The sequence below is a fragment of the Dromiciops gliroides genome, chromosome 1, assembly GCF_019393635.1.
Source record: "Dromiciops gliroides isolate mDroGli1 chromosome 1, mDroGli1.pri, whole genome shotgun sequence".
Taxonomy (NCBI): Eukaryota; Metazoa; Chordata; class Mammalia; order Microbiotheria; family Microbiotheriidae; genus Dromiciops; species Dromiciops gliroides.
This window is the reverse complement of record NC_057861.1, coordinates 640,393,491-640,420,142: the sequence shown is the minus strand read 5'-3', so window position 1 is coordinate 640,420,142 and position 26,652 is coordinate 640,393,491. Positions and strand designations below refer to the sequence as shown.

The window sequence follows — 26,652 nt, the reverse complement described above, 5'->3', positions numbered from 1 at the left end:
CTGACTCTATGACCGGCACTCTATCCACTGAGCCCTGCAGCTTTTTCCAATGAATACTACCAGAACAAAAATCCCTTTACAACCTAAGCAAGTGGACATCTGGCCTTTGCTTGAAGACCTCCAGTAAAAGGGACCTCATTTTCTCCCCAAGGAGTCCATTTCACTTCATGATACCTCTGTTAGGAAGTTTTTCTTGTCATTACCCCTAATTTTCTTTGTTGGAACTTCCACCCTTTGCTCTTACTCATTCAGCCCTACTGGTTCAAGAAGAACAAGTCCAATCCCTCTTCTAAATAGTAGCCCAATAGAGAAAAAGACAAAGGGAGAGGAGAGAAAGGAAGAAATATTCTTCCCAAATTATGATCGATGCTGAGATGATAAAGGGAAAAGTATTTGGTCACATTTTTGTCCTGATAGTTTGGAGTGGAAAGAGAACTGGGAATTGGAGACTGAGGATCTGAGTTAAAATCCAGCTTTTGCAGCTACTCCCTGCCCTTGGACAAGTTACTTCACCTCGATGGGCCTCAGTTTCCTCCTCTGTAAAACGAGAGGGAGGGGATTGGACTGGGTGAGTTAAGACCCCTTTCGGCTCTGAATCCTAGAAAGTGTTTATTCCTATGGGACACAGAAAGGAAGGAATGGAGGGGAAGGCTCTCGGCAATCAGAATGAAAAGAAGCCATTTCCTCTCCGGCAGGCCCCACCAGCCTGCTGTATTGAAGTTGGAAAGGAGAAGGAGGGCAGATAAGTGGGGCGGGCACTGGGCGGTGCGGCCAGTTCACTTCCGGGAGGCCACCTCCTTAGATTCGGAGCCACCCGCTGGTGGCCTTGTTGCTTCGGTCTGTGATTCCGCTTGCACTTTTGCACTGCTCGGGCCTCCCCTGCCTCCCATCTCTGTTTGAAATGCACCAGAGCAGCTGCTGAGTTAGGCCGGCCCACGCACGCGCTGGCAGAAGAGACTGGTGCCCGGTTCCCACTGGACTCGACCAGAGGCTGGGAGCTTAGCCTGCCTGGCGGAGATGGGGTCGACTGGGCGCGTTCTCCTCCGGGCCGTGATCATGGGGCCCCCAGGCTCTGGCAAGGGAACCGTGTCCTCTCGCATCATCAAACACTTCGCTTTGAAGCATCTCTCCAGCGGGGACCTGCTCCGGGACAACATGAATAAGGGAACAGGTGGGAGACCCAGGAGGAGCAGATCCTCAGCATTCTTACTACCCTCCCTACTTCCAGACCCTCCGTTCCACGGGCCCCCATCCCATGCTTCCCGGGGAAAGAATCTGTGCAAAACTCTGCCTGCAACAGCCACACCCCGAGCCTGGAGTCTGAGTCTGAGGCTGGGGCTGGGGCATGAATGTGACTTGTAGTACGCTGGACGGTGCCCTCTTTCTCTTGGAGAGGGGTGGTGTACTGTTTGATCCCAGTAAGTCACTTAGCTGTAATATACATCATGTGGTATCTCTGTTAACACCTTATCTTCCTATCGATTAGATTTCCCGTTCCTGGAAGACAAAAAAGCAGGTCTTATCTGAACTTTGTTTTCCCCTACCACACCCCACCCCCTAGCTCCTGGCCTCGGGTTCTGTACTCTGTTGGCCTGAGTGACCTTTGGCTCATCACCCAACACCCCGGGTTCTTAGTTTCCTCCGCTCTAAAATTGTACTTGGGGATCTCTGAGGGCCCTCCCAAGCTCTAAATCTTTGGGTCCTGCATATGGGCACACAATCCCTTTGTTTGGCACCCCGACGGATAATAACCTAGCTCACTGACCCCCGAGACCGATTACTTTCCCATTCCATTTCTGCCAGCCCTCCTAGAGAAAGGGACGGCCTCCTCTGCTCCCAATGTAAAGGTGGTTGGGGGACGGGGCAAAGAATCGCCGTTGTCTGCAATAACTTAGTTTCCCTTGCGCCTCTGGCCGGCCATGCAGCACTAGGAAGCTTCTTTTTATTCCTTTCGACCTCCACAAACAAGACTCCCATTCCCTGTATTAGGAGACAGAGGAAAGGTGGCGTGAAGAAACCTTTAGACTTTTTTGTTGTTCAGTCAGTTTTCAGTCGTGTCCGATTCTTGGGGACCCCATTTGGGGTTTTCTTGGCAGGGATACCGGAGCGATTTGCCATTTCTTTTCCAGCTCATTTTACAGATGAGGAAAACGAGGCAAACAGGGTTAAGCGGCTTGCGCAGGGTCACATAGCTGGGCCAGATTTCGCGTTTTAGAAGATGCTTTTTTGTCTCCCCAGTACATTCAAAACCATTTCCTTGCTGTCTCTGAGAAAGTTGTTCAGCTGTGATCACCACTCCCGAAGGGTTAATCTTTCTTTGTGCCTTCATTCCTGGAAATCCGGGTTATAAAACATGCTAAACATGCTATAGTAAATTCGTCCAGCCACCACACCCTTCCCTCCCCGGTTTCTTTCTTTTTTCTTTTTTCCATTTATGGCCCTGGAAACAAGCTAGCCTTAATTTCCCCATAATTTTAGGACTGGGTGCTTTTGTTTCGGTTCACTCAGTTCTTGTTGGGTTCCCCCTCCCCCTCAACATCGTCTTTGCAGTTAAAAACTTGCCTCTGGATTTCCGGAGGCTTTTTGATCAAGGGAAGCTTTTTTCCTTGATGCTCTTCCAAAAAACGTGTTTTGTTTCTGTGGCCAAATTCTGCAAACAGCAAAAAGTTGTTCTAAATGAGTTTTTCCTGAGTGCAAAACTGCAGTTCAAGATTTTTTCATCTGGGTTGCCATTTAAAGGCAGGATCAGACCAACCTGGGTTCCTATTTTACTTTTGACACTTATGCTTAGTGTCTTGGTAGAGTAGATAGATAAGCTTGGAGTCAAGCCTATTTGGATTGAAATCCCACCTCAGCTACTTGCTATGGGAGCTCAGTATGGAAGTTACTTAACCTCTTTGTGCTTCTGTCCATGCCTAGACTTACTTCTTACAGAATAAACAGGATTTGTGTTTGTGAAGGCTGTGTCCTACCCTAAAGAAATTTTAACTCTACAGAGAAAAGGGCCAACTTTCTTGATCTAACTGGTTGTGCTCCATGATATTATTCTGACTAAAGAGTTATACCGATACTCAACACATCATCGTTTTCAAAACACTTCCTTAAACATTTTTTTACTGAGATTAAAAAAAAAATTTATACCATCAAAATTTCTCTCAGCATCTGTCTCCCACCTCCCCCCCCCCAGCTATCTTATATAACAGATAATAGTTTTAAAGAAAGGAAACAAAAAGAGGAAGAAGTGAAAAAACAATAAAACGGCTAATTAATATATCAAAAAAGTCTGAAAACAAATGCAATGCACCACAGCTGTGGACTTATGGTCTCCGTAAAAGAGTGGGGCCAGCTATCTTTATCTTTTCTTTGAAGTTATGCTTGTTCTTTGTACTTTCCCAAAACTTTCTTGATTGTCTCGTGGTTGTTCTTTGCTAAAAATTTACATGGTTGTCATCATGTGTATTGTTTTCTTGCCTCTGCTTACCTCACTGCATCAGAATCTACACCAGATTGTGTAAAATTTTCCCATGCTTCTCTGTATTCATTGTTTTCTTAATTATTTTACGGCACAGCAATATTCCATTACATTCATGTACTGTAATTTGTTTAGCAATTCCTCAATCTATAGGCATCTACTTGTTTTCAAAATATTTTCATACATCTAGGTGTTCTTTGGCCCTAAAATGAATATCTCTAACTCATTTGCCCTTTTATTCTTTGTACAGAAAGTTCCAAAAGTCTTATTGCAGTTTTAAGCCACTAAAACTTGGAACTGCACTAAGATTTTTGGGACACCCTATATTTTGCTTTTTAAAAAAGATTTCTGTTGTAAGAATTGGTTACATTTTCTACCCCCCCCCCATTTAATAGTATTTTTTCCCAATTATATGTAAGAATTGTTTTCTTTTTTTTTCTTTTTTTTTTAAGTGAGGCAATTGGGGTTAAGTGACTTGCTCAGGGTCACACAGCTAGTAAGTGTTGTGTCTGAGGCCAGATTTGAACTCAGGTCCTCCTGACTCCAGGGCTGGTGCTCTATCCACTGCACCACCTAGCTGCCCCCAAGAATTGTTTTCAATATTCATTTTTGTAAGATTTTGAGTTCCAAATTTTTCTTCCTCCCTTTCTTCTTTTCCCCTCCCCAAGACAGCAAGCAATCTGATACAGGTTGTACATGTTCAATCATGTTAAGCATATTTTCACATTAGTCATGTTGTGAAAGAAATTGTGGATGATTGGGGCTATAACTTCAGACAGACCAGCAAAGTTGAGGTGATTGATCGGGACCTTTTGTGGTATTGTGCTTTTTTCCCCTTAAAAAACTGACAAAATTAGAAATCCAACTGAAATAAGGGGGTTGGGAATAATAGCTTGCACAGTGTATAGAGCAGTGGTCAGGAACACTTGAGTTAAGTCCAGCCTCAGACATTTATAGGCTATATGACCTGACCCTGGGCAAGTCACTTAACCCTGTCTGCCTCAGTTTCCTAAAGTTAACTGGAGAAGGAAATGGCAAACCAGTCCTGTATCTTTGCCAGGAAAACCCCAAATGGGGTCACAAAGAATTAGACATGACTGAAAATGACTGAACCTTTTTAACTAGCTTATGGATGTCAGATAATGTCTCCTCCCCACCCCCCAAAAAAAAAAATTACCCGTAGAAAACTATGAACGGTTTTTTTCTGTGGAAGATAGATAATAGTGTTTGAAGGGGACTTTGTGGTGGTGTTATTTCAGCTGTTACTATAGGTCATAAATGATAGTGAAGCTCAATATACACTTTCAAGGTATGACATTGGAGGTATTTATCTTGTTACCAAAATTTGAAATCACACTAGCATTTGGGAAAGGAGTCAGTCTTGGAAATTCTCAAGCCATCTCATGGATTTTAAGTATTAGCCAACCTTGAGTAGCATCAAAGTAAAAAAAGAGTAATTCCTTATATCTTTGTTTTCCTCCTCACACTCTGCTCTTTTGTGCTTCAAGTTACGGTTTGTACTAACTAGACCTATCTTAGCTCCTCTGAGTCCTGAATTCCGTTTCTGTAAAATGTGAATAGTAACACTTGTGCAGTCTACCTCACAGGGTTAATATGATTAAGTCCTTTATAAATCCTAAATTACTATAGAAATGTGAAGTGGGAGGTATTATTACTTATTCTATTCCTCCTCATTTCTTGCCTCTCATCCTGCCCCTACCTTTTTTTCTTCTACTCCCTGCTTTGCCTTAACACTCTAAACTGTTAGGATTTTGATTGCTTCATGTGTAAACATATACTTGCACCATAGGCACTTATTTATTTTTTGTCTGTGTGGGCTTCACAAACATTTATTGAGTGTTTATGTAATGGGTATATGGGGTGGCTACTTCTACTGTTAGCATTTTATACCTCTGACTTGGTCACATGGATACCTGTTTACTTTCTGGGCTGACCCAATTATTTCAATCTCTGCTCACAATAGCAGGTCTGGTTTCTAGAAGAAGAGCCATCATCAAACTGTTAAACTCAAATTTGCTCAAGTTTTCAGGGGATAATTTTGTTGAAAGAAAATAATCTCCCCACCAATACAGTAATACTATGGACCCTTACTAATGAATTTCTGTTTATACAGTGAGCCACTCGAAATAATAACACTTAGATTTTAAACATCACTATTTACTTAAAAACAAGGCAAAAATAAATGGATATCATATACTCTCATATTCAAGTAGTACATAACTATATGCATCACAGTCTACAGATGAACCTGAATCATACCTTCCTACCAATGTGGTCAACATCTGTGGGGAATGTGTGGGCACAAACTTATAGAAACCTGCCAAGGAAGTATGTGAGTGGGAAAACCCAAGTACTCAGTGTACTTGTTCCATGTTGGGAACTGTCTGGAAAAATACCTTGATGAATGTATCTTCTGGGTTGAACCTTTTTCTGCCTCTCCTACTTCTAAGATGAGTAGATCCACAATGTTTTGCTGATTAACATTTGACTGGGTATGAAGCCTAAGTCAGGCTAGTTGATCCACTGAGTGACTGCTCTGATTTTCTGTTCTTTTGCTCAGGTAGATCTATTCTTCACAGCAGCTCTAGTATCTATCACTCCAACTTTTAGCTGATACAGTTCTGAAATCTGTCCTTTCACCTTTCTTATCTTTCAAAGTATAGTTTTTGGATTTTCTAAAATGACTCACCTTAGCTTGTGATTAATAATCAAATTTCCATATTTCCAAATGGATATCCTCATAGGCATTTCAAACAACATATCCAAACCAGGACTCATTATCCTTCCCTGGCAATGAACCACTCTTCTAAATGTCCCTTTTTCTGTCAAGGACACCATCATCTTTCCAGTCTCCCAAGTTCACAAGTTAGGAACCTTCCTCAATTTTCCTCATACCCAATGTCCAACTGATTCTCAAGTCTTGTGAGTGTAGGTCTGGTTATGTCACTCCAGTACTGAATAAATGCTAGTGGCTTCTTATTCCCTCTCAGATCCAGTATAAACACCTCTGTTTGGTTCAAAAAGCCCTTCACATCCTAGTTCCGGTGTATCTTTCCAGCCTTATGTCCTGGGTAGCCTTTCTTTCCATAGTGGGGACCTACCTTTGATTTTTGTGACCCCATTCATGATTTGAGGTGCCACTGACATGGTTTTTCTTTGTAGAAATGAGGTAAATGATGGTCCAGCCCTGTATTATTGTTATCATTTTCATTATTGTTATTAATATTTACCATAACTAGGAGGGGAAACCTTCTTTTAAGAAACTTCCTAAGTGGATGAAACTTTTATATTAAACATGGCTTGTATTATAATTTTATACTTGCATATTGAGTTAATAGTGTTCTTTGAAGCACTGCTCCTTTAAGTTTACTTGGCAAAAGTATCACTATTTTCTTCCTCTTCTTCCAACTCTGCAAAAGGTTTTCTCCTGCTCTGCCCCACTCCAAAATAACAGTAGCTTCTATGAAAATCATTCTTATCGTATTAACTATTATCCAAACTGAGCAAATTAACCATCCTAAGATAAGCACCACCTTCCAATTTCACCAACTAAATATCATCATGAGGTTAAGTATGGGAATCGATTAATCTTTGATTTCTGCTCAGACAATGGGCACCAACATATGAGGCCACTGAGTTTCAGAGATCAAATACAGTATGGAAATGTCTATCTACCAGCTCAGACAAGTGCCACTTGGCTAACTGATACTCACAAGTCTTTAAAAACACTTGAAAGTTGGGGACAGCTAGGTGACACAGTGGATAAAGTACCAGCTGAGGACCTGAGTTCAAATCCAACCTCAAACACTTGACATTTACTAACTGTGTGACCCTGGGCAAGTCACTTAACCCTCATGCCCTGCCAAAAAAACCAAAACCAAAACCAAAACAAACAAACAAACAAAAAAACCACTTGAAAGTCAAGGGACCTTGTTGATAAAGACTTCCAAAGTGGAGCTTTTTCACTATACAAGCAGGAACAATCCAGCCTCAGGGTTACGTTGCTCCTAAAGACATCCTTTTGATCATCAGACTGACACAAATACTTATATCAGCTTGAAGGAGACTGGCACAGGACCATCAGAAAACTTAGAGGCACAGAGGAGGGTGCCCCTCTTCTGGAAGTACCCAAAGGGGCTGAAAGCAGCCTTCAAACATTCCTTACCCATCTGAGATCTGGCTGCCTGTAATTCATCTCTGAAATTACTTCTCTCCTTTAATAGATCTCTCCGGAATATATAGTGAGTCATGTGTTGGGTTTTGCTTTTACCTCTTAGTGCTGTGAGGCAAGGTATGTGAGATAACTATTTATATAGAGAACATTTGTTCAGGCATTTCTGACTCTTCATGAGACTGTGGACCATACTGTCTGTGGGGTTTTCTTGGCAAAGATACTGAAGCAGTTTGCCATTTCCTTCTCCAGTGGATTAAGGCAAACGGAAGTGCCTAGGGTCACACAGCTAGTAAGTGTCTGAGGCTGGATTTGAACTCAGGTCTTTTTGACTCCAGGTTGAGAGCTCTATCCACTGAGCCATCTAGTTTCCTCCATAGCGAGTATTAGTTACTCAAAATTGGGAAAGAGATTGTTGTTCACTTGTATCCAACCCATCATGACCCTGTGGATCATAGCATGCCAATTCTGGTCATGGGGTTTCCTTGGCAAAAATATTACAGTGGTTTGCCATTTCCTTATCCGGTAGATTAAAGTGAACAGAGGTTAAATGACTTGCCTAGGGTCACACAGCTAGTAAGTGTCTGACTCCAGGCCCAGAACTCTACCAAACCACCTAGCTGTGTCTGGGAAATAGGTAGCAGAACCTGATTACTTCTATGATCCTTGGAATTAGTCCCAAAGACCTAGAACACCTTATAAGACATTACTCCCTTTCCCTTTCTTTCTCACACATAATACTCCATTTTCCATCTCTGTGCCTTTGTACTTGGCTGTGCCCCCCATGTCTGGAGTGTACTCCCTCTTTACCCCTGTCTCTTGGAATCCTTAGCTTTCTTCAAAGCTCAGCCTACTTGCTAGCTTCTTCATGAAACCCTTCATGATCCCCCTAGCTTCTACTATTGTCTTCTTCTGCCTTTTGATTTATTTTGGTATGTATCTGTATTTGGGTTATGTTTCCAATAGGATATATGCTCCTTGAGGGTAGGGACTATTTAATTCTTGTCTTTCCATACCCAATATTGGACACTTGGTAAATGATTAGTAAATGTTTGATACTAGTCACTGTGGAAGAAATTTAAAGATAAGTGTGGTATAATGGAATGAATGATACTGGTCTTGAATCCAGGAGAAATGGGTTCCAGTTCTAGCTGTGATTAGAGTAAGAAGGCTGATGTTTGAGCCAAGCTTGCAACACAGTCTGTGTGATTTCCCCTCTCTGGGCCTTGGTTTCTTCTTTTGTAAAATGGAGACAATAGTACCTGAGGGTTTTTTTTTTAATCTTACAGGGGTTTTGTGAGGAAAGTAATTTGCAAACCTTAAAAAGCAAGAAAAGATAAGCTGTTCTAAATTTAGAATTTCTCATAATTGTTCTCAGAATTGGACATCTATCTTCTTTTCCTCTCCTAAATATACAATATACATGGTTTTTTTCTTCCCTTCCCTTATTTTTTTATTTTAAATTTTTCTCAATTACATGTAAAGGTATTTTTTGAGTTCCAAATTTTTCTTCCACCCTCCCTCCCCTCCCCGCCTCCTGAGGCCAGCAAGAAATGTGATATAGGTTATACGTTGCTATTGTGTTAAACATATTTCTGCTACAATATACATGTTGACTACTGTTTGACACTCTTATTCAGAAACTATTACTGTTTTGCTTGTGCTTATAGCTAAAAAACTTCTTGCGAACAGAAATGTCAATAACAAAAACAACAGCAGATTGTCATTTTCTTCTGACAAGAACTATATGAGGTAGGTGTTTTTGTTCTCATTTTGCAGATGTGGAAACTGAAGCAAACAAAGCTTAAGTGACTTGCCCAGGGACACACAACTAGGATTTGAACTTTAAGTCTCCCCAACTCTAGGTCTAGCACTCTAGACATTTTTCCACCAAGCTTTATGATTTTTTTAAAATTCAGTCAAGAGTTATTTATTGGGGCAGCTAGGTGGCACAGTGGATAAAGCATTGGCCCTGGAGTTAGGAGTCAAATCCGACCTCAGACACTTGACACTTACTAGCTGTGTGACCCAGGGCGTCACTTAACCCCAATTGCCTCGCCCCCCCTACCCCCCCAAAAAAAGAAAAGAGTGATTTATTAACCCTTGGGCTATCCCCTCACTCCAAGCCTACTCATAAATTAAAGAAAAAAGGAAAATAACATGTATATATCTCTGCTTGTTTTTCCTCCTGGAACCTACTTATTCTAAAACCATTTCATATTATAAGTCACCAGGTATTTATCATATATCCCATGGCTGGTCTCAAACTTCAAAAGTCTTGGAATTTAAGTTGAACACTTTTTTTTTTTTTTAAGTAAGGCAATTGGGGTTAAGCGACTTGCCCAGGGTCACACAGCTAGTAAGTGTCTGAGGCTGGATTTGAACTCAGGTACTCCTGACTCCAGGGCCACTGCACCATCTAGCTGCCCCCTAAGTTGAACACTTTTAAAATTACATGTTTGAGCCACACTTGAAGAAACTATAATTTCATCATTAGGTACTTCTTCCACCAATGCCATTTTCAACCCCACTCTGACTTGGTAGACTATCTTCAAGCATTGTTGTAGCTGAAAATTTCTTCATGCTTTGGCTAACTTGGTGATGACCCATCCTATACCTAGCTACCCAAGCACAAAGAACAGTGCCTAGCATACAGTAAGCACTTAATAATGCTTGTTGATTGTTGGACTAATCTTCTCCTCAGTCAATTGATATGAAAACTACCATTGGGCCCATGTTTAAAACCTTTCTAGCTTGTCAGGGCCTGCCAGAGCTTGTGAAGTGCTGGCATAGTCTTTGAGACTCCAGGGAAGAGTAGTGTTCTCTTCCATCAGGGACCCCATCTGTACACTTAAGCAGGGCTTGGATCCAATCTGGGAGGGCCTCACCCTCAGTATGGGGATCACAATTTTCTCCAATGCTCTGCCTCATTCTCCACCCTCTCTCCCCATCCCAGGAATCTTTGGGAGAACCTTTTTATTTATTTATTTATTTATTTTACGGGGCAATGGGGATTAAGTGACTTGCCTAGGGTCACACAGCTAGTAAGTGTCAAGTGTCTGAGGCCAGATTTGAACTCAGGTCCTCCTGAATCCAGGGCCGGTGCTTTATCCACTGCTCCACCTAGCTGCCCCTGGGAGAACCTTTTGAACAAAACTTAGAGATAGCTAATGTTTAGGGTCTACCCCCCAAAAAAGGAGTAACAAGATCCCTTCTAGAAAAGGTACTCAATGTACAAAGTAGATATTGGGTATGAGGCAGCTACTTATTTCCTACCACAATAGACATGCTTAAAACAGTATACAATAACAAATACATAAAATATGAAACAGCAGCCCATCACAGTTATTATGATCTCCCAGAAGAAAACTTTGTAGGAAACTGCAGAACAGATATTTCATTTTCACCCTTGTCCTGTGCTGGCTGTGATTTTTCTGGCAAGCCAGTAGATGGCAAGGGCTTTCTTAGGCCTTTTAGCTGCAGTGTCCTCCTCTAAGGCAGCTAAATGGTGCAGTGAATAGAGTGTTGGGGAGGGAGCCAGGAAGTTCAAATTTCGACTTAGATACTTCCTAGTGTGACCCTGAGTGAGTCAGTTAACCCTGTTTGCCTCAGTTTCCTCATCTGCAAAATGGTGATAATATTACTTACCTCCCAAATAATAAATGTAAAACATTACTATATTAGTCATTTTGTATAAGAAAACTTGAATTAAAAAAAAAGAAAGTGAAAAATAGCAAGTATGTGTTCAAGCAATATCAGTTCTTTCTTTGGAGGTGTATAGTATGCTTTATCATTAGTCCTTTGGGATTGTCCTTGGATCATTCTATTGCTGAGAATAGTTGTCATTCATAGTTTTTCATCAAACAATATTGTTGTCACTACACAACATTCTCCTGGTTCTGCTCACTTCACTATACATCGGTTCACATAAGTCTTTCCAGGCCTTTATGAAATTGTCTTGTCATTTCTTATACCATAATAATATTCCATCACAATCATCTACCGCAGCTTTTTTAGCCATTCCCCATTTGATGGGCATACCTTTGGTTTCCAATTCTTAGCCACCACAAAAAGCTGCTAGAAATATTTTTGTACAAATGGATCTTTTTCTCTTTTGGGGATGTATTTGGGATATAAACTTGACAGTGGTATTGCTGGATGAAAAGGTATGCATTGTTTTATAGCCCCTTGGGCATAATTCCAAATTGCTCTCCAGAATGGTTGGATCAGTTCACAACTCCACCAAGAGTATATTAGTGTCCCAGTTTTCCACCGTCCCCTCCAACATACAATATTTTTCTTTTTTGTTATACCTCAGAGTTGTTTTAATTTACATTTCTCTGATCAATAGTGATTTAGAGAATTTTTTCATATAATCATAGATAGTTTTGGTTCTTTGTCTGAAAACTACCTGTTTATATCCTTTGACCATTTATCAATTGGGGAATGACTTGTATTTTTATAAATTGACTCAGTTCTCTATGTATTTGAGAAATGAGGCCTTTATCAGAGATACTTGTTTCAAAAATTCTTTCTCAATTTTCTACTTTCCTTGTAATCTTGGTTACATTAGTTTTGTTTGTGCAAAAGCTTTTTAATTTTATATAATCAAAATTATCTATTTTACATTTTGGTTTGCTCTCTCTATCTTCTTTGGTCCTAAATTCTTCCTCTATTCCCATGATTCTCTTGAGGATAAAGTGAGATAATATTTGTAAGGTACTTTGTAAACCTTAAAGCCATATAAAAATACTAGCTATTATTAAAATAAATGTAGGTCACAATATATAATGAATATAATAAAATTTTAAGGAATAATTTATACATAGAGCCTTGAGATTTGTGATCCCTCCTCAATTAATGTTATATATATATATATATATATATATATGTATGTATTTGTGTGTGCAAAGTTTACAAACCACTATTCAAATGAGTGGTAAGTTGTCTCAGGCAGTCAATTCTTTTTGTACTTATAAATCTGAAGGAAAATGACAAGAATAAAATTTTGTGAGTATGTTTTTATGCTGAATTGTGTATTTTGAGGTCTGAACTAACCCCTTGAAACTCTAGCTGAAAAGATTCCAGGGGAGTCTCTTTAAAATTTATTTCAGGATTTTATCAGAGGTCTTTGTCTAGTTGAAACCTTACTGACTTTTGGATACTTTATGCTTCTTTACAAGATCCTTGTCCTCTTTCCATCAATACAAATCACAATTCCTTCTGTGCCTTAGTTTTATGAGTTACGATGACCATATCATTAGAGAAAATTTGAGAGACAAAGTTCTGAGCATGATCCATTTATTAGTAAAGCTAGCAGTTACCAATAAATGGGGTCAGTGGCCTCTCTCAATGACCAAATACCCTGAGGGAAGGCTGACAGGGTCTTTTTTTTTTTTTAACAAAAAATGACAAGAGCAAGATGACAGAGCAAGATCGCAAGCAACAGAGGTATTTCTTCTTCTGATTGGCTAATGATGACATAGAATTGTGACAAGGGGAGGTCATTGGGACCTCCCCTTCTGAAACCCTACTTAACCACGGCCAAAATATATGATAACAAGACAAAGGTTCCCTTGCTATGGGATTAGTTAGCAGGCTCTGAAATTTGCTACAATAGTTTAAACTGATGAAATTTGACCTTTTAGGTTAACCAGGTTTCTCTGGAAAGTAGGTGATGGGTAGGGTTACAAAGGTGGAGGTAATTAAAAGACAAAAGCTTGACCTATAGGCTTGTTTCTCCAGGATGTGGGTAGTAGGTGAAGTTTACAAGGGGAAAAAAAACACTAAAAAGAATATTAAATCTAGCTAGATTAAACCTTCACAAAATAGAAGCGTCTTTTTTTTTTTTGGTGGGGCAATGGGGGTTAAGTGACTTGCCCAGGGTCACACAACCTCCAACAGGGAGGTTGCTGGGTCTGTGTCAAGTGTCTGAGGTCATTTTTGAACTCAGGTCCTCCTGAATCCAGGGCCGTTGCTCTATCCACTGCGCCACCTAGCTGCCCCACAAAATAGAATCAATTTCCAGTTTTTCATCCCAATCTTCCTTCAGGTAACGCTCCTTTCCAAACTTACCTCTCCTGATACCTGAATGACTGACCCACAGTCTGTTGCCCAGTTCATCTTTGAGAGATTTCCAGCTTGGTAGGACCTTTCTGAGTTTTCATTATACTGACCTAACATTGAAGGAAACCTTCATACTACACTGAAGCTTTGGAGGAAAATGTTCATGGAGTATGAGATTCTAACCACTTACTCAATTTGAACTGTGCTACAAAGACTTGCCTTTAGTGCTTTATGGCTACAAAGTGCTTTGGAGGCATTATCTCATTTTATCCATGCAACAACACCCTGTGAGGTAGGTAGTACAAGTACCATTGTAATTTTGTTGTTTTTTTGTTGTTGTTGTTGTTGTTGTTGTTTTTTGCGGGGCAATTGGGGTTAAGTGACTTGCCCAGGGTCACACAGCTAGTTAAGTGTCTGAGGCCGGATTTGAATTCAGGTCCTCCTGAATCCAGGGCCGGTGCTCTATCCACTGTGCCATCTAGCTGCCCCTTACCATTGTAATTTTTACAGATGAAGAAACCAAGGCTCAGAAAGAAAGATTAGGTACCTTGCTCAAGGAACCCACTAGGAAGATGTGAACTCTGGTTTTAAATCAAGTGCTTTTTCTCCTTTTCCATGAGGACTAGACTATCTCTATACACATAAAGTAAGTCGTAATGGTCACTTAGAAAGAAAATTTGGATTGAATCCATTCCAGCAAACTGACTCTTTTGTGAAAACTGACAAGATTAGACTTTTTCAGAACCCTTATCTATAAAATTGAGCCACTTGTGGCTTTGAAAGGCATCAAAGCAAGCTTTGATTAATTTCAACTGATTCTTTTATTCTTTCCTTCTGCAGAAATTGGTGTGCTTGCCAAGACCTTCATTGATCAGGGGAAACTCATACCAGATGATGTCATGACCCGGCTAGCCCTGCATGAACTGAAAAATCTAGCTCAGTATAGCTGGTTATTGGACGGTAAGCGAAGCCATTGATTAACGTGATAAGTTATAAACACAGATGGCTATAACATAATATTGTATGATAGGTGCATCAAAGGTGTAAAACAAAGTATTGTATAATATAATAAATCTCAGGCAAGATAGACGTTTGTCCATAGCAGTGAGCTGCCAAAAGAACAACAGAGGAGCATGGAATGTATTTCCAGGAAGTTTGAAGGGACCAACAGGGAGGTTGCTGGGTCTGTGTTTCTGCCAAAGCCAAGTAATACCTACGCATGCACAAAATGTAAGTTAGTCTCTAAAGTATAGAAGGGGAATGATTGGAGACATGCTTCTCTGCTGTAGCTTATCAGGTAGAATGAAGTATTCTAGGAAAGCACGGCAGATGTGCTTCAGAAGGAAAATAAAGAAGAAACAATGATATGGAAGAGGCTGAGGGGGTAGCTTACCCTGTACCAGAAGATCAGAGAATGGAAGAATAGGACGGAGGAGAAGTAAGAACTGCTGAATGTTTGGATCTGTAACAAAATTTGAAGCCCTTTTCATAGATGGTGAAGCTGGACCATCTGAGAAAGAAGTGGTTTTCTTCTGCTCCAGGCAATGATGGTTTGGATCCATAGCTGCCATCATGTGAAAGAGTATCCAGTAGGAGATTATTCAAAGGAAGAAGGCAAGAAAGTCAGGGTGGTTAATGGCTATCTGTTAAGGGGTACGAAGGTGCAGTTAGCATGTGACAAGGAACTTCCTGATACTTTCAACCACTACCCATTCCTGGGGATTCATGTGGGGGACCAATGATATTGATGAAAGGAACCTAGATGTTATCGATGAAGTGTTGGGCAAGAAGCTGTAGACTTGAACGACATAAGTAATGTCTCTATCACTGTCAGTTGAAAGTAGGGACTTTTCAGGGCAGCTAGGTGGCATACTGGATAGAACACTGGCCCTGGATTCAGGAGGACTTGAGTTCAAATCCAGCCTCAGACACTTGACACTTACTAGCTGTGTGACCCTGGGCAAGTCATTTAACCCTCATTGCCCTGCTAATGAAAAAAAGAAAAGAAAAGAAAGTAGGGATTTTGGAAGAGAAGATTTGGAACACAAACATCTGGTTAAGAGCATGGTGACTGAAAATAGGTTTTAGATCTCTGACTTATATTTGGCTTGTATATGCTCTTTCTATATATGTTTGTGTGTATTATTTTTCTCATTAGAATGGGAAATAAGTCCCGTGAGGGCAGGAACTGTTTCACTTTTGTTTTTGTATGCTCAGTCCTTAGTATAAGGCCTGCTACATGATAGGTTCTTAATACATTCTTGCTGATTGATTAATTGATCTGAAGAACTATATATTTGTCTAGAACCTTGAAAATCTCATCAAAAAGGCTTAAAATAGGGGGCAGCTAAGTGGTACAGTGGATAGAGCACTGACCCTGAATTCAGGAGGACCTGAGTTCAAATCCAGCCTCAGACACCTGACACTAGCTGTGTGACCCTGGCAAGTCACTTAACCCTCATTGTCCCACCAAAAACAAAAAGGCTTAAAATAAAAATGGAAGAAGAAAAAGAAAACCACCCACATATCCACCAAGCCAGATACTACAGAATGGTATCAATAGAGGAGAATGACAATTCACAAAAGAAAATATCCAAAAATAGATCCAACTCAAGGCTTCAGATGCCCATATGCAGATGCACAAACTATAGGTAATAAACAAAGTAAACTGGACATCTTATCACAAGGAGATAAATTTAATTTCATCAACATCACTGAGATTCAATACTCATTCAAAAGGTATAAAAGATATATAGTATTAGATTATAGTATGTAATGGTATGTTATATTAACATTATAATGTATTAAAATTTTCTTAAGAAGACAAACTTATGAGTGAATATATGATGAGAATCATTAAGGGAGAAAACCAAATCTAGTCATAGAAGTATACTACAGACCACTTGGCTAGAAGGAGGAAAAAGGCAAAGTTTTAAGAAATCCAGCCACAAACTTTGTAGTAGAAAAATTACAGTATTGATGGATCATAGAATTTTATCAGAGGTCACTTAGTCAACTCCCCTCATTTTATAGGTAAGAAAACCAAGACCCAGAAAATTTAGAAAGTTTCCTCAAGGTCTGTCTGTCTGTCCCTAACTCAAACAGAGGAAGCTGGGGGAGGGAAAGAGGAATGAGCTTGAATTCAAACCCACACAGGGGACGTCAACTATTCTGATATCTGCTAGAGCTCATTATGTGTCAACAGCAGAGCAATTGATTCATTCATCAAATGCCTAAAGAAAAATAATTCTACTCTTCAAAAGTCAGAAGATCATTATGAATCATTAAATGGCCACAGCAGTCTAATCCTGGAAGACAACAAATAACTTCTAATGAGGAAGAAAAGAAGCAGCTGGGTAAAGAGGCCTTTATGAACACATAGGAGACTCCTTAACCTACTTTGATTTTTTAAAAATGTGTAGAAAAATAGAAGCAAGGTCTAAGTGTCCAGTACTTACCTCCTCCCATTTCCTCCCTCTAGAACTTTTAGCTTAATTCTTATCCATGAACCCTATAACTCCTCATTGTTGCACTTGACCCAGTCTAATCCCCACCCTGCAGGATCCCTTGTCCTGGGCCATGAAATCTACTACCTTGGAAGTGAAGGAACCTTTGTTTCTCTGTCTGTTAGGGAGCAGTTGGGGAAAGGAGGCTGTGGAAAGGAATAGGAGATGTAGAGATATGTTTCTAGCATTTCACGTGGAACCCTGAATGAATTTCCTCTGGACATCGCATGTGGTGGTTAGGTTCCATAGCATTAATCCACATTCCTTCTGTCTCACATGATAGCTGTATGGAAAGTACTTTGTAAACCCTAAAGCTGCAAAAATGCAAGTTATTAGCACAGGATTGTGCTGGTGTAGTGGAAAGAGGGCTGAACTCAGAATCACAATTGGGTTCAAAACCTACCTTTGTCCTTAATAGCTGTGGGATCCTGGGCAAGCAAGCAAGCCAGTCAGTCAGTCAGTCAGTCAGTCAGTCAGTCAAATAAGGATTAATTAAGCCCCAATTCTGTGCCAGATATTGTACTGTCTAAAAATACAGTCTTTGCCCTCAAGGAGTGCATACTCTAATGGGGTAGACGTAAAAAAAATCATTCATACAAGATATGCATACATTGTAAAAGGGTAGGCTAAGCTTCAGTTTCTTCATCTATCAAATGTACCTAATAACTTCAGTACTTGTCTCACAGAGTTGTGAAGATCAAATGGGATAAAAGTATGTAAAGTGCTTTGCAAACCTTAAAGGGCTATGTTAATTCCATTTACTATTATTTTTATATTTAATGTAAAATAGGCCTTAGCAGCCCATTCTAGCAGTATAAGTTTGATGTCTAGAATTTGGAATATATTTTCTCATTGAAACTGATGCATTTTGGGACAATAATCCATTGGAAAGTTGAGAATTGTCTATAGTGTTATAATTTCCTTGAAAAGAATGGGTAGGTCTCATTTCATTCAGACTCATGGGGAAAGGTCCAAGGAAGAAGGAAAGGAGATAGAAAGATAATAAGGTGATGATATAGTATAAAGAGGGCTGCTCTTAAAGAACTCCAAACCCTGCATTTGATAAGCTCCAATACTGAGTAGCTATGTGACCCTGAGCAATTTAATCTCATGTTCTTCTGATAAACTCTGTTCCTACACTGAATCACCCCAGTGATCAGTGGGCTACAAAGCTAGATTTCCTTTATAGCTGATCATTAAGCAGGAAAGAGTTTGAGGGGGGAATATTGGGAACCTTTCCCATGAGTGCCTTATGCTTTTTCAGTACCATTGATCATATGATAATAAAAATTTATTATAGTTCATAGGATCACGGTTACAGAGCTGGAAGTGACCTTAGAGACAATCTGGTGGTCTGCTGGCCCTCTGCTGTCACATTCCACCATTTCAAAGATGTGGGAAGGGCACTAATTGTTGCAGTAGATAGGCCACTGGCCCTGGAGTCAGGAGGACCTGAGTTCAAATCTGGCCTCAGATACTTTTTAGCTCACCCTGGGCAAGTTACTTAAACCTGATTGCCTAAAAAAAAGAAAGAAAGAAAAAGATGAAGGAAATGAGTCTTAGAAGTAGGGTACTTGTTTAACATTACATAGCTATGAAGTATGCTAGGGAGGGTTATGGGCCATAGAAAAATTATCCAAGTACATGTGGTCACCTTAACTGGATTTCAGGTGGTAGGTTAAGAAATCCAATAATTATTTTTTTCTGTGTTTTTTTTTTTATTTAAATTTAAAAAAAAAAAAAAGGTTTTCCCAGGACTGTCCCACAAGCTGAAGCCCTGGACAAAGTCTACCGGATAGATACAGTGATTGATCTGAATGTACCCTTTGAGACTATTAAGCAACGTCTCACCTCTCGCTGGATTCACCCAAGTTCTGGCCGAGTTTACAACACTGAATTCAACCCTCCTCGAAAAATTGTGAGTGTTTATCTGTGGTAAAAATATTAATGTGTGTATAATATTTGATGTTTCTGGGTTATTTATTTATTTTTTGGTGGGGCAATAGGGGTTAAGTGGCTTGCCCAGGGTCACACAGCTAGTAAGTGTCAAGTGTCTGAGACCGGATTTGAACTCAGGTACTCCTGAATCCAGGGCGGGTGCTTTATCCACTGTGCCACCTAGCTGCCCCCTGATGTTTCTGTTTTAAAGACATTTAACCCCCTTCTGTCTTTTCTCATGCCACTCAGAATGGACCTTATCTTCAGGTTTAGCAGTGTTAGGCCTGGTTAGTATTTTAGATGAGACTTCTTAGGGAGACTGGGTGTTACAGACCTTCTTTTAAAATTATATTTTGATGATGCCTGTCATTTTTTTTAAATCACAAAAAAGTATTTTATAATTTTCTAGTTACATGTAGAGATAGTTTTTATAAGATTTCTACTTCCAAATTTTTCTCCCTTCCTTCCTTTTACCTTCCCCAAGACAGAAAGCAATCTGATATAGGTTATATATGTACAATCACATTAAACATATTTCTGCATTAGTCATGCTGTGAAAAAAGAATCAAAACAAAAGGGAAAAACAAAAAAAAAGAAAAACAAAAAAAGTAGAAACAGTATGGTTCAATCTGCATCCATATTCCATAGTTTATTTTCCATCATGAGTCCTTTGGAATTATCCTGGATCATTGTATTGCTTAGAAGAGTTAAGTCTGTCATAGTTGATCATCACACAATGTTGTTGATACTGTGTACAATGTTCTCCTAGTTCTGCTCATTTCACTCAGCATCCGTCCATGTAAATCTTTCCAGGTTTTTCTGAAATCTGCCTGCTCATTGTTTCTTATAGCACAATAGCATTCCCTTATATTTATATACCACAACTTGTTTAGCCATTCCCGAATTGATGGGCATTCCCTCAGTTTCCAATTTACCACCACAAAAAGAGCAGCTATAAATATTTTTGTACATGTGGGTCTTTTTCCTTTTTTTATGATCTTTTTGGGATAAAGACCTAATAGTGGTATTGCTGGGTCAAAGGGTATGCACAGTTTTATAGCCCTTTGGGAATAGTTCCAAATTGTTCTCCAGAATGGTTGGATCAGTTCACAGCTCCACCAACAATGAATTAGTGTTCCAATTTTCCCACAGCTTCTCCAACATTATTTTCCTTTTTTGTCATATTAGCCAACTGATAGGTGTTAGGTAGTACCCCAGAGTTCTTTTAATTTGCATTTCTCTAATCAGTAGTGATTTAGAGCATTTTTTCATATGACGCCTCTCATTTTGGGGGGGGGGCAGGGCAATGAGGGTTAAATGACTTGCCCAAGGTCACACAGCTAGTAAGTGTCAAGTGTCTGAAGCTAGATTTGAACTCAGGTCCTCCTGAATCCAGGGTCAGTGCTCTATCCACTGCTCCACCTAGCTGCCCCTGCCTATCATTTTTAAAGCCCACAAATATTCCCCAGTATTTCTTACCCCTTCTCCCCAATATAGAACCCTGCCTTGCCACAAAGTAAAACAGTTAATCAAAATCAAACTATACAAAGAATGGTTTGTCAGTGTAGATGGCATTCAGGATTTCCAGTTTGATACTTCTCTATCCAGAGGAGGCAAGTGTATTTCATTATCTGTCTTTTGGAACCATCATTGGTCTTTAATCTGAGTTCATTTGCTTTGCTTTCATTTACATAATTCACTCACCATGCATTTTAAGTGACACTTCAGATAGAAGACTGGAGTTAGGAAGAGCTGAGTTCAAATCCTTCCTCAGGTACTTAGTAGCTATGTGACCCTGGGCAAGTCACTTAGCTGCTATATTCCTCCATTTCCTCATCTCTAAAATAGAAATAATAATAACTACCCAGGATTGTTGTGCAGATCAAATGAGATATTTGTAAAAGCACTATGTAAATATTAATTATTATTATTCTTGTTTTTAGTTCTTTTCTCTGCATCACTTCATGCAAGTTTTCCTGTATTTCTTTGAAATCTTCATATTCATCTTTTCTTATTATTTATTACTTTTATTTATGATGATTCATTTTTTCATACTGTAAGGGTGATTTCTTTCTAGCTTTTTTCTAAGACAAAAAGTACCACAATCAATATTTTTGTTTATATAGCGTTTTCCAAAAGTCTTGGTGCCATTCTTTTTTTTGTTTGTTTTTTTTTGTTTTGTTTTTGTTGTTGTTTTTTAGTGAGGCAATTGGGGTTAAGTGACTTGCCCAGGGTCACACAGCTAGCAAGTGTTAAGTGTCTGAGGTCACATTTGAACTCAGGTACTCCTGACTTCAGGGCCGGTGCTCTATCCACTGCGCCACCTAGCTGCCCCTTGGTGCCATTCTAAGGCTGAATAGCTTAAAGCTATTGAATAGCTAGTATTTACAGAGAACTTTTACAAATATTACAATTTATAACCTTGGAGGGAAGTACTATTATTATCCCCATTTTACAGATAAGATAACTGAGGCAGAAGGCAGTTCAATGACTTACCTACCCATGGTTTCACAGTTTGTAAGTGTTTGAAGCTGAATCCAAATTCAGGTCTCTGTGACTCCAGGTTCACTGCTCTGTCTACTATGTCATATAGCGGTGGGACTTTCCCCTTTGTCTTAGAAATTCTTGGAGACCAAGAATAATATTGGGTTAGAGGGTATGAACAGTTTAGTCATTTTTTACAGATGAGAAAAAAATTGATCTTTGGGAGTTTGACTTGTCTAAGGTCACAAAGCTAGTTCCTGGTGGAGCTGAGACAAGACTCCAAGTGGTTCTCCTAGTTCAGTGTTCTTTTCATCTTACTTTGCTGCCTCATAGTCTTCAACAATTCTGTGTGGGTTTTTGTTTGTTTGTTGTTGTTTTTTTATAGTGTGTGCCATATATCACAAGCACTGAAATCTTAGAAAGAGTCTTAGAAACCCTTAGGTTTGACCAAAGCTGTTTTACCCAGGGGGTTTGTTCTGAGAGTACTTGGTGTCAGTCAACAAACATTTATTTAATATTGTTTATATGTCAGCTACTGTGCTAAGTGCTGGAGATACAAAGAAAGGCCAAGGATTCTGCCCTCAAGGAACTTATATTCTAATGGGGGAGGGCAATCTATAAGTAAACAGGAACATGTAGGATATGTACAGAGATGGAAGCCAGTCTGAAAGGGGAAGGCATTAACAACCAGGGGGACCAGGAAAGACTTCCTGCAGAGGGTAGGATTTGAGCTGAGTCTTGAAGGAAGCCAGGAAAGCTAAGAGCTGGAAGTGAAGGGGCAGAGTCTTTGGGGCATGGGAGAGAGCAAATGCAAAGGCCCAGAATGAAATATGCTGGGGTCAGCTAGGTGGCCCAGTGGATAAAGCACTGGCCCTGGATTCAGGAGGACCTGAATTCAAATCCAGCCTCAGACACTTGACACTTACTAGCTGTGTGACCCTGGACAAGTCACTTAACCCCCATTGCCCCGCAAAAAAGAAAGAAAGAAAGAAAGAAAGAAAGAAAGAAAGAAATATGGCATGTTGTGTGAGAGAAAGTAGTGGATCAGGGTAGCAGGAACATAGAGCATATGCAGGGGAGGAGCCTGTAAAGGGGTAAAGAGGCCAGATTATAAAGAGGTGAAAATGCCAAACAGACCATTTTATAATGAATCCTAGAGATAAGAGGGAGCCACTGGAGCTTCTTGAGTGGGGTTGGATTGATGGATATGGTCATGCCCATGCTTTAGAAAAGTCATGTTGGCAGCTGAGTGGAGGGTGGCTTGGAGTGAGGAGGAAACTTGAGGAAAGGAATCCAGTTAGAAGCCTATGTATGGGGGCAGCTAGGTGGCACAGTGGATAGGGCACCGGCCCTGGATTCAGGAGGATATGAGTTCAAATTCGGCCTCAGACACTTGACACTTACTAGCTGTGTGACCCTAAGCAAGTCACTTAACCCCAAATGCCTCACAAAAAAAAAAAAAAGAAGCAGCAGCAGCCTATGTATGGTCCAGATGAGAGGTCCACTGGGGTGGCTACTGGGTAACGACAGAAAAGGATAATCGGTTTACCCATGTCTGTACTTCCAGAAGTTTCCTCTGGGAACCGGGAGGTTGAATGAATAGAGATTGTATAGTGTTAGTAGCAAAGGAGAGGGATAATGTGCTCAGAGTCTGGAAGGCAAGTTTCCCAGCCTTTAATTGAAACTGTCATGACATGAAGTCAAATGTAGATTAGTTAGATTGTCACTCTGAGACAAAGGTCTTCCACCAGAACTAATGCTCTCTGGTGATGCTGACATCTTTTGGTTGCAATCACGTTGGGCTTTGTGGCACCTAGATTCTCTCTTGTTGGGTCAATTCCATTGTGAAAGACCCAAGGTGGTGGGAGGTTTTTGTTTGTTCAGTTTGCATGTAGTTTGGAAATTGCGGCATATTTGGTGGCTAAGAGGTTTATGTTTCAGACTGGTAGATAATGGGCATCTTTTTAAAAAGGCAACTGATCTCGTTCTTTCATGACCCAACTTTTAGGGCATTGATGATATTACCGGAGAGCCTCTTATACAAAGGGAGGATGATAAACCAGAAACTGTTACCAAGAGACTAAAGGCTTATGAGGCTGAAACAAAACCTGTTCTGGAGTATTACCGGTAAGTTATTTTTTATTTATTTGGGGGGGGGCAGGGTAATGAGGGTTAAGTGACTTACCCAGGGTCACACAGCTAGTAAGTGTTAAGTGTCTGAGTCTGGATTTGAACTCAGGTTCTCCTGAATCCAGGGCCAGTGCTTTATCCACTGTGCCACCTACCTGCCCCCACCGATAAATTATTTACCCACATGTTCCTTTATGTAATTCATGGGTATTCGTAGAGGGCATATGTATTTAGTTCTCATCTGTGTACAGATGAGAAGGTTGGCACACAAAAATACAAAATGGTACTCACCATTCAAACCCCACTCATTTGGCTCTGGAATTAATTTTTTTAAAAGATAAAACTCCAATAATCTAACAACTTATGTTTGAATATAGGTGTATGTGGTGTTTTGAGAATTCACAATATTTCATACAAACACAAAATGAAGCAATACCATTAACATTGGATTTGGGAGGCTACAAAGTACTAGAACTTCCCCATCTAGTCTATGTGTTCAGCTTTGGTCCACGTCTCCTTGTACGGCATAGAGAGCATCACTTCTCAGTATGATGCTGAGGACCCACCTAAGGGACTTTCTGTGTCCTTTAGATTCTCCTAGAGTTCTTTGTCTGCATTTTTTTGGCCTTTAACAGGGAAGTTGATTAGGTATTTTGATTTATTTTACTTTATTTTATTTGGCGGGGCATGAGACACAGCTAGTAAGTGTCAAGTGTCTGAGGTTGGATTTGAACTCAGGTCCTCCCGTATCCAGGGCTGGTGCTTTATCCACTGCACCACCTAACTGCCCCTATTAATTTGTTCTAAGGGAAAGTTCTTTTGGGTGGGAGCACCATTTGGAAGTGATAGGGATTTAAAAAAACAAACAATAAAGCATTTATTTAAAAATAAAATGTGGGGCAGCTAGATGGCGCAGTGGATAGAGCACCAGCTGTGGATTCAGGAGGACCTGAGTTCAAATGTAGCCTCAGACACTTGACACTTACTAGCTGTGTGACTCTGGGCAAGTCACTTAACCCCAACTGCCTCACCCAAAATAAATAAATGAATGAATGAATGAATGAATGAATGTATGTAATCAAACCACGTTAAAATAGTTGAGTAGGAAAAATAAAAATATTTATTTGTTGTCTTCTTTTTTCTTTTTAGGAACAAGGGCGTGTTGGAAACTTTCTCTGGAACAGAAACCAACATCATCTGGCCCCAAGTACATGCCTTCCTCCAAACAAAACTGCCAGATGTAACTCAGAAGGAAGCAGTGACTCCCTGAAGAGGAACAAATCACTATAAGAAAAGTAGAAAACTAGTTCTCTTTGTCAAGGAGCTTCTGAATAATGGGGTTCAGTTATATAGGAATTCTTCTAAGATCATGATCTACTTTCATTTTTGCTAATTTTTCTGGAAACGAAGTGATGAGTCAATCATGAAGACTTTAGTTTCTTAAATCTTTATTGCAGCGATCTGGTTCTCATCTCCTAGTGGTTTGTGTAGTTTTTTTTTATCCTATTTATGTATCTAATCACACTTCATTTTGTAAAATGGCAAAGCCAAAAGGATGACTGGTCATTTTAAAACAGTACGATGTCCTTTTCAGTAAGTGAGCAGCTTCTACCACTTCCCTCTTCTTCAGGAAAAGAATCAATGTTTACATAGCACTGAGGTCAAATACATTATCCAGAGACTTTCTCTTACCCCTTACCTTTTTAGATTAAAGCCATGACAAAAATCCTTCTTCTGACTTTAGCTCAGGAGTTTCTAGCACTGTGTTTTTTAAAACATCTTGAGGATCTGCCTTAGAGAATCATTGATATAGAATATCAATTCATCTATGCCTCCAATAAGGCACATGTGAGTCAGCTTTATTTGATGACTAGAATGTGCTGGTGAGGATCCTTTCCTTTGAGGGCAGCTAAGGTGGTGCGGTGGTGCGGTGGAAAGAGCACTGGGCTTGGAATCAGAAAGACTCACCATCCTGAGTTCAAACCCAGCCTCCGACACTTACTAGCTGTGTGACCCTGGGCAAGTCATGTAACCCTGTTTGCCTCAGTTCCTCATCTGTAAAATGAGCTGGAGAAGGAAATGGCAAACCACTCCAGTATCTTTGCCAAGAAAACCTCAAAATGGGGTCATGAAGAGTCAGTCATGACTGAAACCACTAAACAACCATAAAACCATCCTCTCTTTTAATTTTGTCTTTTCTCAAGAGAACCTATAGAGTAGAATGCTGGATTCAGAGCCACTGAACTTGAGCATGAATCTTGATTCCTGCTACTTGGAAGATGTGTAATGTTGGAAAGATAACTTAGCCTCTCTAAGCTTCAGAGTCCTCATTTGTTAAAATGATGAGGTTGGACTAGCTGACCCAGTGAGGTTTCCTTCCCTTCTAAATCCAATTTGATGCCATGAACTATCAAAACTGTTTAATATTCATTAGGAAAACATTCTATCATTTGTAAAGTGCTTTAACCTTTAAAAAGTACCATAGCATGCATCTCATTTGATTGTGACAATAGACTTTTAAGAGAGGCACTAAAAAAATGAATGATCATCTTTATTTTGTGTTCAATTATTCAGTCCTGTCTGACTCTTTGTGACTCCATGGACCATAGCATACCAGGCCCTTCTATCCCCCACTATCTCCCAAAGTCTGTCCAAATTCATGTGCATTGTTTCCATGACACTGTATCCTCTGCCATGCCCTTCTCCTTTTGCCTTCAGTCTTTCCCAACATCAGGGTTTTGTTTTTTTCCCCAATGACACCCATCTTCTCATTAGGTGGTCAAAGAATTTAAGCTTCAGCTTATGTATTTGTCCTTCCAATGAATAGTCTATGTTTAACAGGATCACATCCCAGAATACAAAAC

At 40.0% G+C, this 26,652-nt stretch overlaps 1 protein-coding gene across 1 annotated transcript; it reads left to right on the top strand.

Moving 5' to 3' along the window:
* Positions 1–789: 789 nt before the first annotated feature.
* Positions 790–25,531, top strand: AK3 (adenylate kinase 3). The gene is made up of 5 exons (XM_043970863.1): positions 790–1,171; positions 14,571–14,690; positions 18,982–19,154; positions 23,667–23,785; positions 24,938–25,531. The coding sequence occupies exons 1-5, from the start codon at positions 1,018–1,020 to the stop codon at positions 25,056–25,058; spliced, it is 687 nt and encodes a 228-aa protein (XP_043826798.1). The 5' UTR covers positions 790–1,017; the 3' UTR covers positions 25,059–25,531.
* Positions 25,532–26,652: the final 1,121 nt, after the last annotated feature.

What these genes read in the sequence shown, in the direction of transcription:
- AK3 (XM_043970863.1), top strand. Translation starts at nt 1,018, where the DNA reads ATGGGGTCGACTGGGCGCGTTCTCCTCCGGGCCGTGATCATGGGGCCC. An exon ending in TCAACCCTCCTCGAAAAATT is followed by an intron (nt 19,155 to 23,666) that starts GTGAGTGTTTAT and finishes CCCAACTTTTAG; the next exon opens with GGCATTGATGATATTACCGG. An exon ending in CCTGTTCTGGAGTATTACCG is followed by an intron (nt 23,786 to 24,937) that starts GTAAGTTATTTT and finishes TTTTCTTTTTAG; the next exon opens with GAACAAGGGCGTGTTGGAAA.